This window comes from Syngnathus acus, chromosome 15 (genome assembly GCF_901709675.1).
Source record: "Syngnathus acus chromosome 15, fSynAcu1.2, whole genome shotgun sequence".
In the NCBI taxonomy this organism is placed as follows: Eukaryota; Metazoa; Chordata; class Actinopteri; order Syngnathiformes; family Syngnathidae; genus Syngnathus; species Syngnathus acus.
This window is the reverse complement of record NC_051100.1, coordinates 13303598-13316322: the sequence shown is the minus strand read 5'-3', so window position 1 is coordinate 13316322 and position 12725 is coordinate 13303598. Positions and strand designations below refer to the sequence as shown.

The window sequence follows — 12725 nt, the reverse complement described above, 5'->3', positions numbered from 1 at the left end:
GGAAAATTACGGTAACTCTCTTTTACCTTCAGTGTAAACATTCTTCGGAGATTCTGTATGACTTTGCAAATGACACACCAAATGGAAGTCCGCGCTGGAGGAAACAGTGTTGGATTCAAACATGAGAAAATCTTGTAATGGGAGCAGCAGGCCGTGTATACCCTCCTCCTCGACCTCCTCCCCCCTTCATGTTTACTTGTTCTAGAACGCCTTTGAAGTGCGGGCACAATTATCTTCCGGCTGACAAAAATGGAATTCTTCTCCCACCAACATGTAAGTAAGAGCCAACCCAAGATGGAGAGAATATCATTAACACATTTAACGCGTGTGGAATTTAATTAATGATCTGCTCTCGTCCGCTTTACTGGGAGAATCTGACTGGTGAACTTGTCAACCTCATTCAAACATGTGTGTCCACGACGTGTGTGCGTGTGAAGTGTTGCAGAAGACTTTCCATGGGAACTAATGGCAATTTCAGGAAATGGAAGCTATCTCTTGAACTATTTGAATTTGAAACCCTAACACTTTTTTAAACCCTAATCCAGACTTGGAACTCTACCTTGAAAGACTAAAAATCCTAAAATGCCTTGAAACCCAAAAACCAACTTGGAAGTCCCAATGCAGATTTGCAACTCTACTTTGAATCCAGAACCCATTTGAACATGAGCTGGAGGTCACTTTTTGAAATCGAATTTCTAATTTGGAGAATGCAGTCATTTGCTATGAGAGGATTTTTCCATGTTGGATTCCTCTGCAGCAAAGCATTGTGGGAGGCGTGATTGTGGCGTTACGATGAACTAGCATCTCTGCTTCCCTCCCGAGTGCCTCGCCGCCTCAGTATGTGCTGCTATCATTGGTTCCCGCGACGTGCCGCCGCATTGGCCTCGCTTCATTATAGCCAGAGAGATAACCCTCCCCCTCCCTCATGAGATTCCCTGCTGCTAATGCAGATGGCGAAAATCAGAAGGAGAGAAATCAAGTGGACAGTTGGCAAAAGAAGAACAGAAAAGAGCTTGATAAAATCATTAGAGCTTCAGTCAAGATCACGAAATGAGACTAGGTGCACGCCTCTTCTGCGCTGAATTTAAAGACAATGAGTGGAGCCACTTTTATTAGCCAGAAAATGAGACGACTGTGTTCTCTCCCACAATGGCGCAAACACCCCTTTCTACTCACAGACGTCCTCCAAATACCAAATTAATGACTGCGCTTTGCACTGGGCCTACGTACCCTGTGACTGGCTGGAGACCAGTCCAGGTTGACCACAACCGGTCGTCTGCTCGGATACACTCAAGTTCACCCGCAACCAGAATAACAATCTGGGTCACAGAAAAAGGATGATGAACAATTGTATTTATTCACATTAAGTCCTGCTTTCAAGGTCCCCTCATTAAGTGAGCTCATTACTTTACATTCAGTCCTCCTGACAACACTCGACATCCGTGTGCATGTCACACGTGTCATATAACACGTATGACACACACGTCAAAGACAGAGGTTCCCGGCAAGTACTAGGCCAGGGTTTTCCCCATCAACTTTCCAGGTGGTGCTGCTGAGCAGGCAGCAGAAGAAGAATCAGAAAGACCGCTGCTGCAATTCTCTCAATGACTGTGGACCGCATGAATAAAATAAAATTCCATTTCAATTTCCACACAAACACACGTGCAACAGCGTGCGTGTGCGGAATGTTCCATCAGAGGTTAACGAGCGGATTCGTTTCAGTAACTTTAAATTGACCTGCTCGGTCACCGTTTCCCTGCAGCGTCATGAAAATGAAAGAAAAAGAAAGGAAATTTATTATGGCGAGAAGGAATGAATAAACAATTCAAGTAAAAAAGAGCAGGGGGAAAAAAAGACAGATTTGTTGGCTCTTTGGCTTAGCGGAGACAATTAGTGACGCACTGAGGAGAGAAATTAGCTTATTTGGCGAATGTTTACACTTCTAAATATATTTGCTGGTTTGTTTTTATTCAATGATTGATCGAACCTTTTTTTTTTTGCACCATCCGGTACCAAAGCAAAGAGATAAAGCAGTTTCCAATGTGCACATTCCAACACACGGCTGCCACTAAATCAAATACTGATGTTCTCAAAGGCTTTTGTTGACATTCAAGCAGCACCGAAGCTGGGGGCAGCTGAACTTTAACAGGTGTCTGACTTTTGTTTAGCCACCGCTTTGCTGAGAAGCCGCCCACCCCACTCCGCTACTGAAATGTTGCATAAACATTGCATGAGGCTGAACACAAAAGTGCACAAACAGGCTTGAAAACCACAATGCGAGTTGCACAATTTACACGCGTCGCCCTTCAATCTCTGCACATCCAAGTACACAAATGTTCCCGATTACTCAATGATACCGTGCTCCCAAAAGGTTACTCGAGTCAAGATCTGCAAACAGAAATCCCGCACAGTAGCAATAAAGAGAATCCGTGCTGGCTTTGCTCTTAACCTTGGAACCGTGGCCAGAACCTTGTAAGCTTCATTTTGTTTAATGGGAGGATATGGACATTCATAGTAATGGCATTAGACATTTTGCAGTGGAAACATAATACTTTATTAAAAAACGTTTTTTCCCTGAAACAGCTATTGGCTTGCGAATAATTTAAAGACTTGTATGAGTAAAACAATTAGATTTTCAAAATGATATTCAGCTGTGTTTGTCTTGGCTGGTATTGATGAAAACATAAAAATACATACTTGCGTCCTGACAGGTTAGCTTAGCACAAACTAGCAGCTCTGGTGTTAGCCTTGTTTCAGGACCAGTGAAGAGAGAGCACAGCAATGTGTACATTTTCTGTTAGGTTAGACAATCTCATATACGTTTTAATGTTCATATGTGTGCAATTCTTTTATTAGTTTATATAAACTAACTGCTCAATCAGAACACGAATACAACACACAGAACTGTATAAACACACACACACACGCACACACACACTCACACGTATGCACAGGGGGGTGACACCCCCCACACTCACAGATACCAAATGGTCATGTGACAAGTTCCCGCCTTTCCGGGCAGTATAATAGAAGCTGACCTGGAGAAGGAAGCTGTTGTTTCATCTGCTGCCGTGCCTCGTGTATTGGCTGCCATTAAACAACCCAAGATCTTGCCAATAAAGAACCAACTCTTTACTCCACATCTTTGTTTTTCCTGGCACAACATCGGACATCCCGCACAACACGCTTCACCAGGCAACAGGTTTCCATGGTAACAGAGAAGGCCTTCTTTGTTTGCGTTGAATGCCTGTGGACCCACTGCTGCCCCCCGCAGGCTTTTAAAGATAAGCGTTGCGGGCCACGGCGGCAGCCGGCGGGAAATGGCTGCTAAAAAGCTCATTTCTTTCCGTCAAGTCTAAATGATTAATTGCGTGCCAAATAAAGCCACAAACTGCATTTATCCCCATTAAACCTTTGCATTGATCTCACGGTTGCAACACGATTTGTCTCAATTTGTCTCTGACTCTGCGCCATTATGTATCGATCCGCGTTAGCAGCCGTGTTATTTTTCGTTGTTGTTTCTCCTCTCGCTCACTCTTCTGCCAGACTTCAAAAGTCACTTAATTCCAAAAGTGAGTTTGGCCTCCGACAAAATCGGAGGAAAATACGGTAAGAGCACAACCGATGACAAACTGACAGATCGTTAGCAACTCTTTTGGATCTTGTTATTGGACGATGCACACTGACAATGGGTGACCAGTCATTTTTTTGTTTGGATGTTTGGACCCTGACAATGGCGAGTAAGCAGCAAGGCTATATTGTAATTCACCAAAAGAAGCTAAGCAGAAAAGTCTTTTTGGAAAGCAAATCAAATAAAAACGAGTGTTATATAACCAACTGAAACTCCCTTTTACTTTTACCAAAGTGACAAAAATGCCATTTGCCCTTTTGGTGTCAATTTGAAATGTATTCATTTCGATATTAAAGCATTCTCACCGTAAAAACCCGCCGGAAGATTTCATAAGCACAAGGCTCGGTGGAGGTAACAAAGATGCCAGTTGATGATGGGAAAAAGTCAATAAAATGCGTCTGTCATTTGAGCGCTGCCTCGTCTTCAAGATGATGTCGTCACCATGGCAACAACAGCAAGCACAGGAGGAGGAAGAGCACAGCGCGCCCCCACCGCCCCTTCCACTGCCCCTCCACTGCCCCTTCCACTGCCCCTTCCACTGCCCCTTCCACTGCCCCTTCCACTGCCCCTCCCCCCTCCTCTCGGACGGCACATTAGTGGACTTTGCCTGACTTGCGTGTGGATTAAAGCATGAAGAAAAGCGGCGAGCTCTTTTTGAAGGCGGGCACGCACGTGCGCCGCATGGACAAAAGGACCCGCGGCAAGTTTGACCTCCAGCCGCTCACCCATGCCTACTCAAAGTCAAACCGGGAGCCATCTTTTGTTTTTTGGAGGGGGGTGTGGCAGATAAGTAACGGGAAGATGAGCAAGGAAACGCTGACCGACATGTGCATGGCATGCGTTTCAGTTTGCAGACGCCCTAAAAAAATGGGATTATCTGGTGCACACTGGAACAGGCTTTCAAGACATCGCACATCCCTCATCGTAGTACACTGAAAAGCTGCAAGTCAAAAGTGGGAGGCACACACATGGCCACCACCTGATTGGCATGTAAACGGCCTCAATTCAAAGCCCACAGTCTGTATTCCTGAACAAGCAGTTTGTTACTGAAAAGGCGATCAAGCCATGTGACACAAGAGGGATTTAACCTTTTTAAAAGCTGTTCAGTTTCTGGTTTAGAAAAGTAAATATTTGCAAGTGTGAACAATTTGAAACAAACAATATCAGTTGATTTCCATCTTTAAAACTTAAACACCTCCCAACAAGATGGCAATTTTGGAAAAAAACAATTGTCACGGGCCTTTCAAAATTACAATAAGTTTTTTTTCCCTCTACATCCAAGCACCCTCAAGACACTTGAGCAGCAGGGGACAAAAACAGCCCGTGTCTCCATGTGCACACCCGCCGGCCTTCCTTTTGTCACGACTCGTCCCTGATCATGTCCATAGTTTGTCAGTGTGTCTGTGTGCTCGCCCCTCCCCTCCTGTGTGCCCATGATAAGCGTAATCATTCTCACCTGCCTCTTGTTACCTGTCTTGTATTTAAGTCCTGTCTGTGCGTCACTCCCTGTCGGATCATTGTTGTCGTCAGGTCCTGTTGTTTTCTTGTCTCACGTCCTGGTCAGTCAGTCTAGTTATTGTTGTGTTAATGTCATGATGTCTTTTTGGTTCCGGTCTTTGGTAATGTCACCCTGTCTTTTTGTTTCACGTCTTTTTCGGTCAGTCTTGTTGTTAAGTTTTGTTAGTGAGTTATGTCAGTTTGCCGAGTCTTTTTGAGTTTGCTTTAATAAACCCTGGTCCAAGCTGCACTTGGTCGCCCTGCTCCATTTCCACACTCCGAAGCCTGACACCTTTCTTACATAGACACTCTCTTCATCTTACACACGAAATGCACTCTCAAGCTTTTCTCAAGAAAAGACAATTTCATATTCCATCTTATATCACAAGCAAAGTCGCCGACAGACCTTACAGAGGTGCAAGTTCCGTTTCCGGAATTTGCATTTTTGTCTTGCGCGAGGAGCGCGAGCGAGCGGGCGGGGGCTTACTTGCAGTGCTTGTGAGGTCCGCCGAGGGTCTCGATGACGAAGCATTCGCCACCGTTCAGGCAGTAGGCCAGGTCCTTGTCGTGACACGGCTTGAAATGCTCCGAGCGCAACGGCGGCACGGTCGGAGACGCTGAAATCAAAGCAGACAAACGTCAACTTCAGTCTGCACACCCCGTGTAGCCCCTCGGCTTGCTTCGCTTGCGTTTTCCTTCAAAATGCAACATTTTGTCTTTGAAACACTCAAAAGCTGACAAAACATCATATTTGCCTAAGATAGGCAACATTTTGAATAATTGTTTTTGTCTTAATCTGGCTAATTGCCGAAACATTCAGCATTTGCGACACACTGCTTGAAATGAACACACCAGACTCACCACCGTAAATCCATCACAAACGTTGCTCTTTTGGCATGCTCAAATACACGAGGAGGCCTGCAGTAGTGTGTGTGCGTGTGTGTGTGAGATGGGACGAGCGTGGGTATTTGAGTGTGGTGGTCTCTAAGGGGCAGCGCACTCTGATAATCCACAGCAGCCTCTGCAATGCAGATGCCTGGCAGTGACATGCACGCACGCGAGCGAGCCCGTGCACACGCTCTTCTGGACCCATAAAGCGATCGCGACACACTCGCGTGAACACCCTCGGCCCAATAAAGGGGGCCAAGCCGGTGTGAGCCTGCGTCGCCTTGTGTCTCCAAAGACGATAACGTCATCCTGCTGCAGGCGCCGTCCTCCCACATCGTGACACACACACGGACGGATGGACACGCCCACCCGCGCCCCTTGTGAGGAAAAGCGCTAAGTGAGAAGACAGCCTTGAGTGAGCGCGGTGGAGTTAGCAGGGGGAATCCAAAGTCGACTGCGGCGGGGCGGGAACAGGTGTAGCCTCCAGCTGCATATAAACATCTCCATCATAAACGTCTCTTCGAAATATATCTCGTGGATAAAAAGCGGCAGGGAGGGGAATCGGCTTGGCTGCCTTTGATTGTTAATGCTGGTCTCTGTCAGAGGTTAATGCGGCGACGCCGAGGAGGGAAAACTAAGCAAATCAAAACAACAACAAAAAAGGAAAAGCTTCTTCAGGTGAAGGGAAATTGTCGATTTTTTTTTTTTTTTTGCAATTCAGTTGTACATGTCGTAGGTGACATTAATGGTGGAACAAGTTTGTATTAGTCTGTATCTCTTTTTTTTTTAATCAAACAAAAAAATGGTTTTCCAACAGAGGTGTTTGGACTTTTTTGAATCCCTGCTTTACGGCGCTGTTCACTTTGTGCATTTGTCTTTGATTTCTTCTTTCTTTTTTGTCCAATGGCGGATTTGCTTCACGGACAAATCCCTGCTAATCCCAACAGGAGGAAGTCATCCAAAGTTGAAAGTCGGAGGTGTATAATACTTCAATTAGCTCATTGACTCAGTCGGCGCAAATACCAAACAAGAGCGGCGGCACACGAGTCTTGATAAGGAGGAATACAAAAAAGAAAAAAAGTCCAAAGTTTGTATGCAGGATTTATATTTCATCCAATTGTTTGCCGGGCGCACATGCCGAGTGGAGCCCGGGTTTTCCTAGCGCGTCATCAAAGCAGATTTGCAAAAGCTCGGCAAGCCGGCGGTAGAAAAAGTGCTCCATTATTCATGGCTGATTGTCGACGTCCAAAGCCTTGGATTTGGACACACGGACAAACAGCAGGTCAATTAGGCAGATCCGCTGATGGCTGTCGGGAGGGCCTAAAAAAAAGTTAAAGTTAAAGTCCCAATGATCGTCACACACACACCTGGGTGTGGTGAAATTTGTCCTCTGCATTTAACCCATCCCCGTGTGATTTTAATCCATCCCCTGGGGGAGGGGAGCAGTGAGCAGCAGCGGTGCCGCGCTCGGGAATCAGTTGGTGATCTAACCCCCCAATTCCAACCCTTAATGCTGAGTGCCAAGCAGGGAGGCAATGGGTCCCATTTTTATAGTCTTTGGTATGACCCGGCCGGGGTTTGAACCCACAACCTTCCAGTCTCAGGGCGGACACTCTACCACTAGGCCACTGAGCTGGTAAACAGCCTTTCTGTACACCTGGCTTGACCTTGTGCGATGTGGACGCAAAAGGAGCATTTACAACGGCACGTCCAAAGCGTCCAATTCCATCTCCAGACCTGCGACATAGCTGCCAACACGCTCGACAGAAAGTCATTCCTTTTTCAATGGCAAAAGACGCCATGACACGGAAAACACAAATGCGTCATTGCAAAGAGAAAATACGGCTTGTGAAAGCAAAATATCTTTTCTCGAGCACTTTTTGGAGGCATTTTCTTCGCCTCATGAAGGCTTTTTTTTGCTTTAAAGCTTAAGTATTACGTTTATAAATTCTTCCGTTTTAAGTTTTACTCATTCAGTTGTGGTTTATATTAGGTGGAACAGCAATGCTTTTGTCTGAATTCCCCGTTTTGATAGCATCACAGGTCCCTCTTTTCTACTTGTTCTGAGGTGCTCAGAGCAAGCCGTTTTGTCTCTTTAAATGCAAATGAGATACTTCACACCCCTCAGGCCGCAAGATGTGCACCACCCTTTCCCGTTGACATATTTGTAGTTTTTTAGCCGAGGTAGCGTTTACTTGCGCCGCAAACGTTTTGATTGATCAAAAGACTTGTTTATACATAACACGTAATAAAATAAATCCCCTCACAATATTTTTGAATGTCTTGTAAACAAGCACTGCAGTCAAGCAACGAAGTAAGCTAATGCTAGCGTTAGCGGGAAGCTAACGAATGCATTAAAGACATTGTGTTATCCAAGAATAAAACAGCACCTTCGATGCATTTCATCTGATACAACTGTTCAAAATACACCCACAAGAAGTGAAAACATAGAACGCACAGCATCTAAAATCAGCAGAAAGACTGACGATAATGCTATGAAAATGAGTGCATCATACACACACAATAATATGAAAGTGAAATACAGTTTATTATTTTTGTGTTATCTCAAGCTTACCGCTTTACTGTGTCCGTCATTTCCATAGATTGAAGGAACTGAACCATCAACGAAATAAAGTCTTTCGGCGAATCTTTCTATACACTGACAAAAGATTTTTAAAACACTTGTCCTTGAACAAGCAGGACTTGACCCAGAGATGTGGGAACACTGCTTGAGAAACGAAATTTGACCAGGCACTGCTTTGAGGATCTGATGCTGGGGGATGGTGCAATGAGTTGTGTGGATTGATGGATCCAACAACGGAACATTTCGATCTCTCTACTTCGGCATCCTTGAGATGTTTGGACTACAAAAGTCTGTCAGATTAATAAAGATGGCAGATTTGCAAAACCGTTTGGCCACACACATTGCCTTGTTTGGTAGTCCCGCCCCAAAGGATGTGACGTAATAGATAAAGATACATAATAGAAAACGGAGAAAACTGAACGGAGTAAAAAATAGCCCCCAAACAGATCATAACAGTAGCTCTGCAGCAGCTGGAGAGATAGATTACAGTATTTTCTGCACTATAAGGCGCACTGGATTAGAAGGCGCACCTTCATTGAATATTTTATTTGAGAAATTATTTCATATATAGGGCGCACCGGATTAAAAGGCGCATGGAATAGAAGCTACTGCATCAAACTGGGGTTGACTAGGGTTGCGTTCTGCATCCACTAGATGGAGCTGTGCTAAAGGGAATGTCAACCCAGTCAATGAGGTAAAAAAAAGTCCAACTCCCATTCCGTATGAAAGTGATACGGTTTGGCTTCTTACTTGCGGTTCACTTTGATTGCATCCCAATAAGATTACCTGTATGTCAATCAAGCGATGGGATGAAAGTGATACCGTTTGGCTTATTACTTGGTCCAGCAAACCCACTCATTTTTGATGGTCATAAACTTTCTTTAGTTTAATAGACAAAAACGAGTGTGTGCGTTGATGCGTAATGCGTAGATTAGCTTGTTAGCTTTGGTGCCGGGCTTGTGTATGCGCAGCCAAACTTGTTGCGGTGGGGGGGTGCGGTTCGCTGTGATTGCCTCCCGATAGGCTTACCTGTATGTCAATCAAGCGATGGGATGGATTCTAGCCTATAGAATTTTTTATTTATTTTTTTATTTCATGCGATCGACCAGTAATAGCTTTCTTCAGTGACACCCCTGACCACGGTTGCCGTAATGCTGAAAGCGATGCGACCTTGTAATTTACAAGTCGTACTGAAATGGATAAGGGATGATTTGTTAAGAGATCAAGTTGTCCAAAACTGCAAAATTTCTGCCTCCCAACCGCAAATATTTTCATTTTTGTCATCGTCCATAAAAGCAGACGGAAGCGATACCTTTGTGCTGATTCAGACATTTGCAAACATTTGCGTTTAGATAACAATCATCGGGTTCAACCTAGGGCCCCAGCAATTGCCAACCTGGCCCTCGAACAAAACAGGAAGTGGAACGCCATCGCAAACTCAGTCTCGCAAGTTCGTTGACAAGTTTTCATCGTTCGCAGTCCCAGTGATGTCAAAATCCGGTGACAACCGAGCGTGTTGATTCTCCTTTCTCCGTCCGGGATTTATAAAAGGAGAAAAATCTGCCTCCGATTTATTAAAAGAGCAAACAGTGCTTAGCAAAGGCCAGAGCATCCGTCAGCCGTCAGGACATGTGACAGCTTATGGGTCCAAAATGGCGCCGGCGCGAGGGAATGAGAAGCAGCCGAGGACGCGTTGCCGATGTTCCATTTCCCGCTCGTTCGTGTGCGTCGGCCCCATGGGGAGATGCCACCGAAAGAGGACGCACGCTCGTCTCATTCGACGCAAAAGCTCCCGGCCGGCCCCCACCGCTACACCCTCCCAACTCAAATCTCCTCCATTTTTAATAAGACAGCCTGGATGAACTCTGACTTAATACGATGAATGATTCATAACACGCAAACACAATACAGATGCCGCGAGCACTAAAGAAGAGCGCCTGGCTCGCAAAGCTTCGTGATTAGCAGGTGAAGGAAGAGCATCTCGCTGTCGCCTAAAACAATCGACAGATTGATTTCAATTTCATTTGACTGAACATTTGTTACAATTCCAATTTAATAATCACGAACATTCCGATCTTAAGCCGGCGAGGTACGGCGGTACTTTTGTAGGACCGGTAAAACCATGCAACGGTTGCAAGCTTCTCTTGGCCGGCCGCAAAAACGTACTATGATGGACATGCACATTCAACGCTTACAGAAGCTCAAACAAAGTTCAGCTGTAGCCATAAGATGAAGCATTTGAAGTTCCTTGAGAAATGTCACCCTAGTGCCTGTTGTCTCTTGCAATGTGACGGGAGTGCGAGTGTCAATTCATTAGAGGGCTCGCTGGAAGCAGAGGAAACCCGCAGAGACAGCAACAAGAACAAGTCAATGTGTGCGTGTGTGTGTGCGTGTGTGTGCGTGCATGTGCGTGCTTGTGTGTGCGTGCGTGTGTGTGTGTATGTGTGTGTGTGTGTGTGTGTGTGTGTGTGTGTGTGTGTGGGAATTAGTCACAGTGCCTTCCTCATCATGGAGGATTAGTGCGCGTGCGCTTGCTTAGGGTTGTTTAATTGTGTCCAGCGGGAACACAAAGCGGCCGATGATCGGGGCCCCCGCCGCGGTCACCGAGGTCCCGTCTCCTGCGTGCGCGCAGTACAAGCTACGCGTTACCACCCAGCCTGGAACTTCCTCGTAAAAGTGATTTGCAGACGTGGAGAAAGTACGTGTCCTCTTTAGACATGTCGTCATGGCGGAAGATTACTTTGTGTCATGATTGTGCGCACACGTGATGAGGCCTGTATGCTGAGCTGACAGAGCGCAGTTCAGTATGTGAGTCCAAATGGGAGATGAGCGTCTGTGTTCATAAAAAGAGATTTATAAATATTGGGACATGGACACAACTGTCATGGTTTTTGTTGTCAGGACCGCCATGATGGAAATGCAAAAGATGTGCTTGCAGCTTTCATTGGAGGGTTTTTACTCCGCATCCAAGGGGGAGGGGCGACGGTGGAGGAACGATAACACGCCTCCGTCATTTGAAAGTCATGGGACAAATGGATTATCACAAATCAAACTATGAACGTTTGACTTGATTGCAAATGCTTTGCAGTCAATCAAAGCCTCAAGTGTGGAAGGTACTGACGATGTCGGCAGACGCTGGATTTCATCCCCTGCGTTGGCCTCAAGTGCAACTATTTTCACTTGCCGCGCGTTGCTTCGGGCGGATTCCCTTCGGTTTGATGGGTTCAATGAGTGAAATGCACGCTCGATGGGATTCGGGTGAGGTGACTGACTTAGCCGTTGCATAACATTGCAGGAGAACTCATTGATCGCTTCAGCGCTCTGCTTCAGGTCCGTCTGCACAGGGAAGTGCCATCCCATGGCTTCTGAAGCCTTTGGCGGCATACGAGCAGACTGTCAATTTGGCACAAACACTTCAAATTCACCCCATTGCATATTGTCAGCGGTCACATCATCAAGAAATCCAAACTGGCTGGTAGACATGTCCGCTTGGCCATGGAATCGCTGAGCGGCCGACGGCCGCGTGACTTTGGCTGCTTCAAAAGTGACAAGCACATTGGCAAACCTTCTCCTCCTTCATTTGTTCACCTGATGTGGAGGCAATTCAATCTGATGTTGTTTTCTTTGGATTCCAAAAATAACAATGTTCCTCAATTTGTGGATCCGTCACCTGACAGTATTTGTACTCGATGACTTCCCTGACTGTTTGTTTTATATATGCCTAATGAATGCATCTTCACTTTTGCGCCCAAAGTACACTTGAGCCCCATTGTGAGCAGCTTGTTCGGGAAACGTAAGGCACCGGGCCAGACTTTCCTATTCAAGACTTATTCAAGACGCATCTATTCAGCGGCAAGGACGGCAGGAAAGAAAAGTAGCGAGCCGCCACCGTGGCGCAGAACGATGAAAACATTTGAGCCGACGTTCTTTCTCTTCAGTTGCATTGCTCGTTAACGATGTCGGCGGCGGGTAAGCGAGCGGAGGGGGCAGCAGCCGTGAAAGGCGAGGTCGGCGGCGGGAATAATGTGCCGTGCCTGATTGGCTAAGATCACGCATTGGCTGAGCTGCCTTTCATTAACCACCAAGTCAGCTGCATGTTCACTAAAAGGGGATGCAAATGTTTGC

The 12725-nt window shown here is 46.0% G+C and overlaps 1 protein-coding gene across 6 annotated transcripts in view; it reads right to left on the bottom strand.

The window, feature by feature from the left end:
* LOC119134898 (pro-neuregulin-3, membrane-bound isoform) overlaps positions 1–12725 on the bottom strand; it is a 133295-nt gene that overhangs the window by 42894 nt on the left and 77676 nt on the right. For all 6 annotated transcript variants that reach the window (XR_005100422.1, XM_037272126.1, XM_037272124.1 and 3 more), the window contains one exon: positions 5616–5745. Coding sequence is in view for 5 of the 6 variants with exons in the window: in XM_037272126.1 (XP_037128021.1) it covers positions 5616–5745 (130 nt within the window). In the remaining variant the exon portion in view is untranslated. The remainder of the gene's footprint in view (positions 1–5615; positions 5746–12725) is intronic.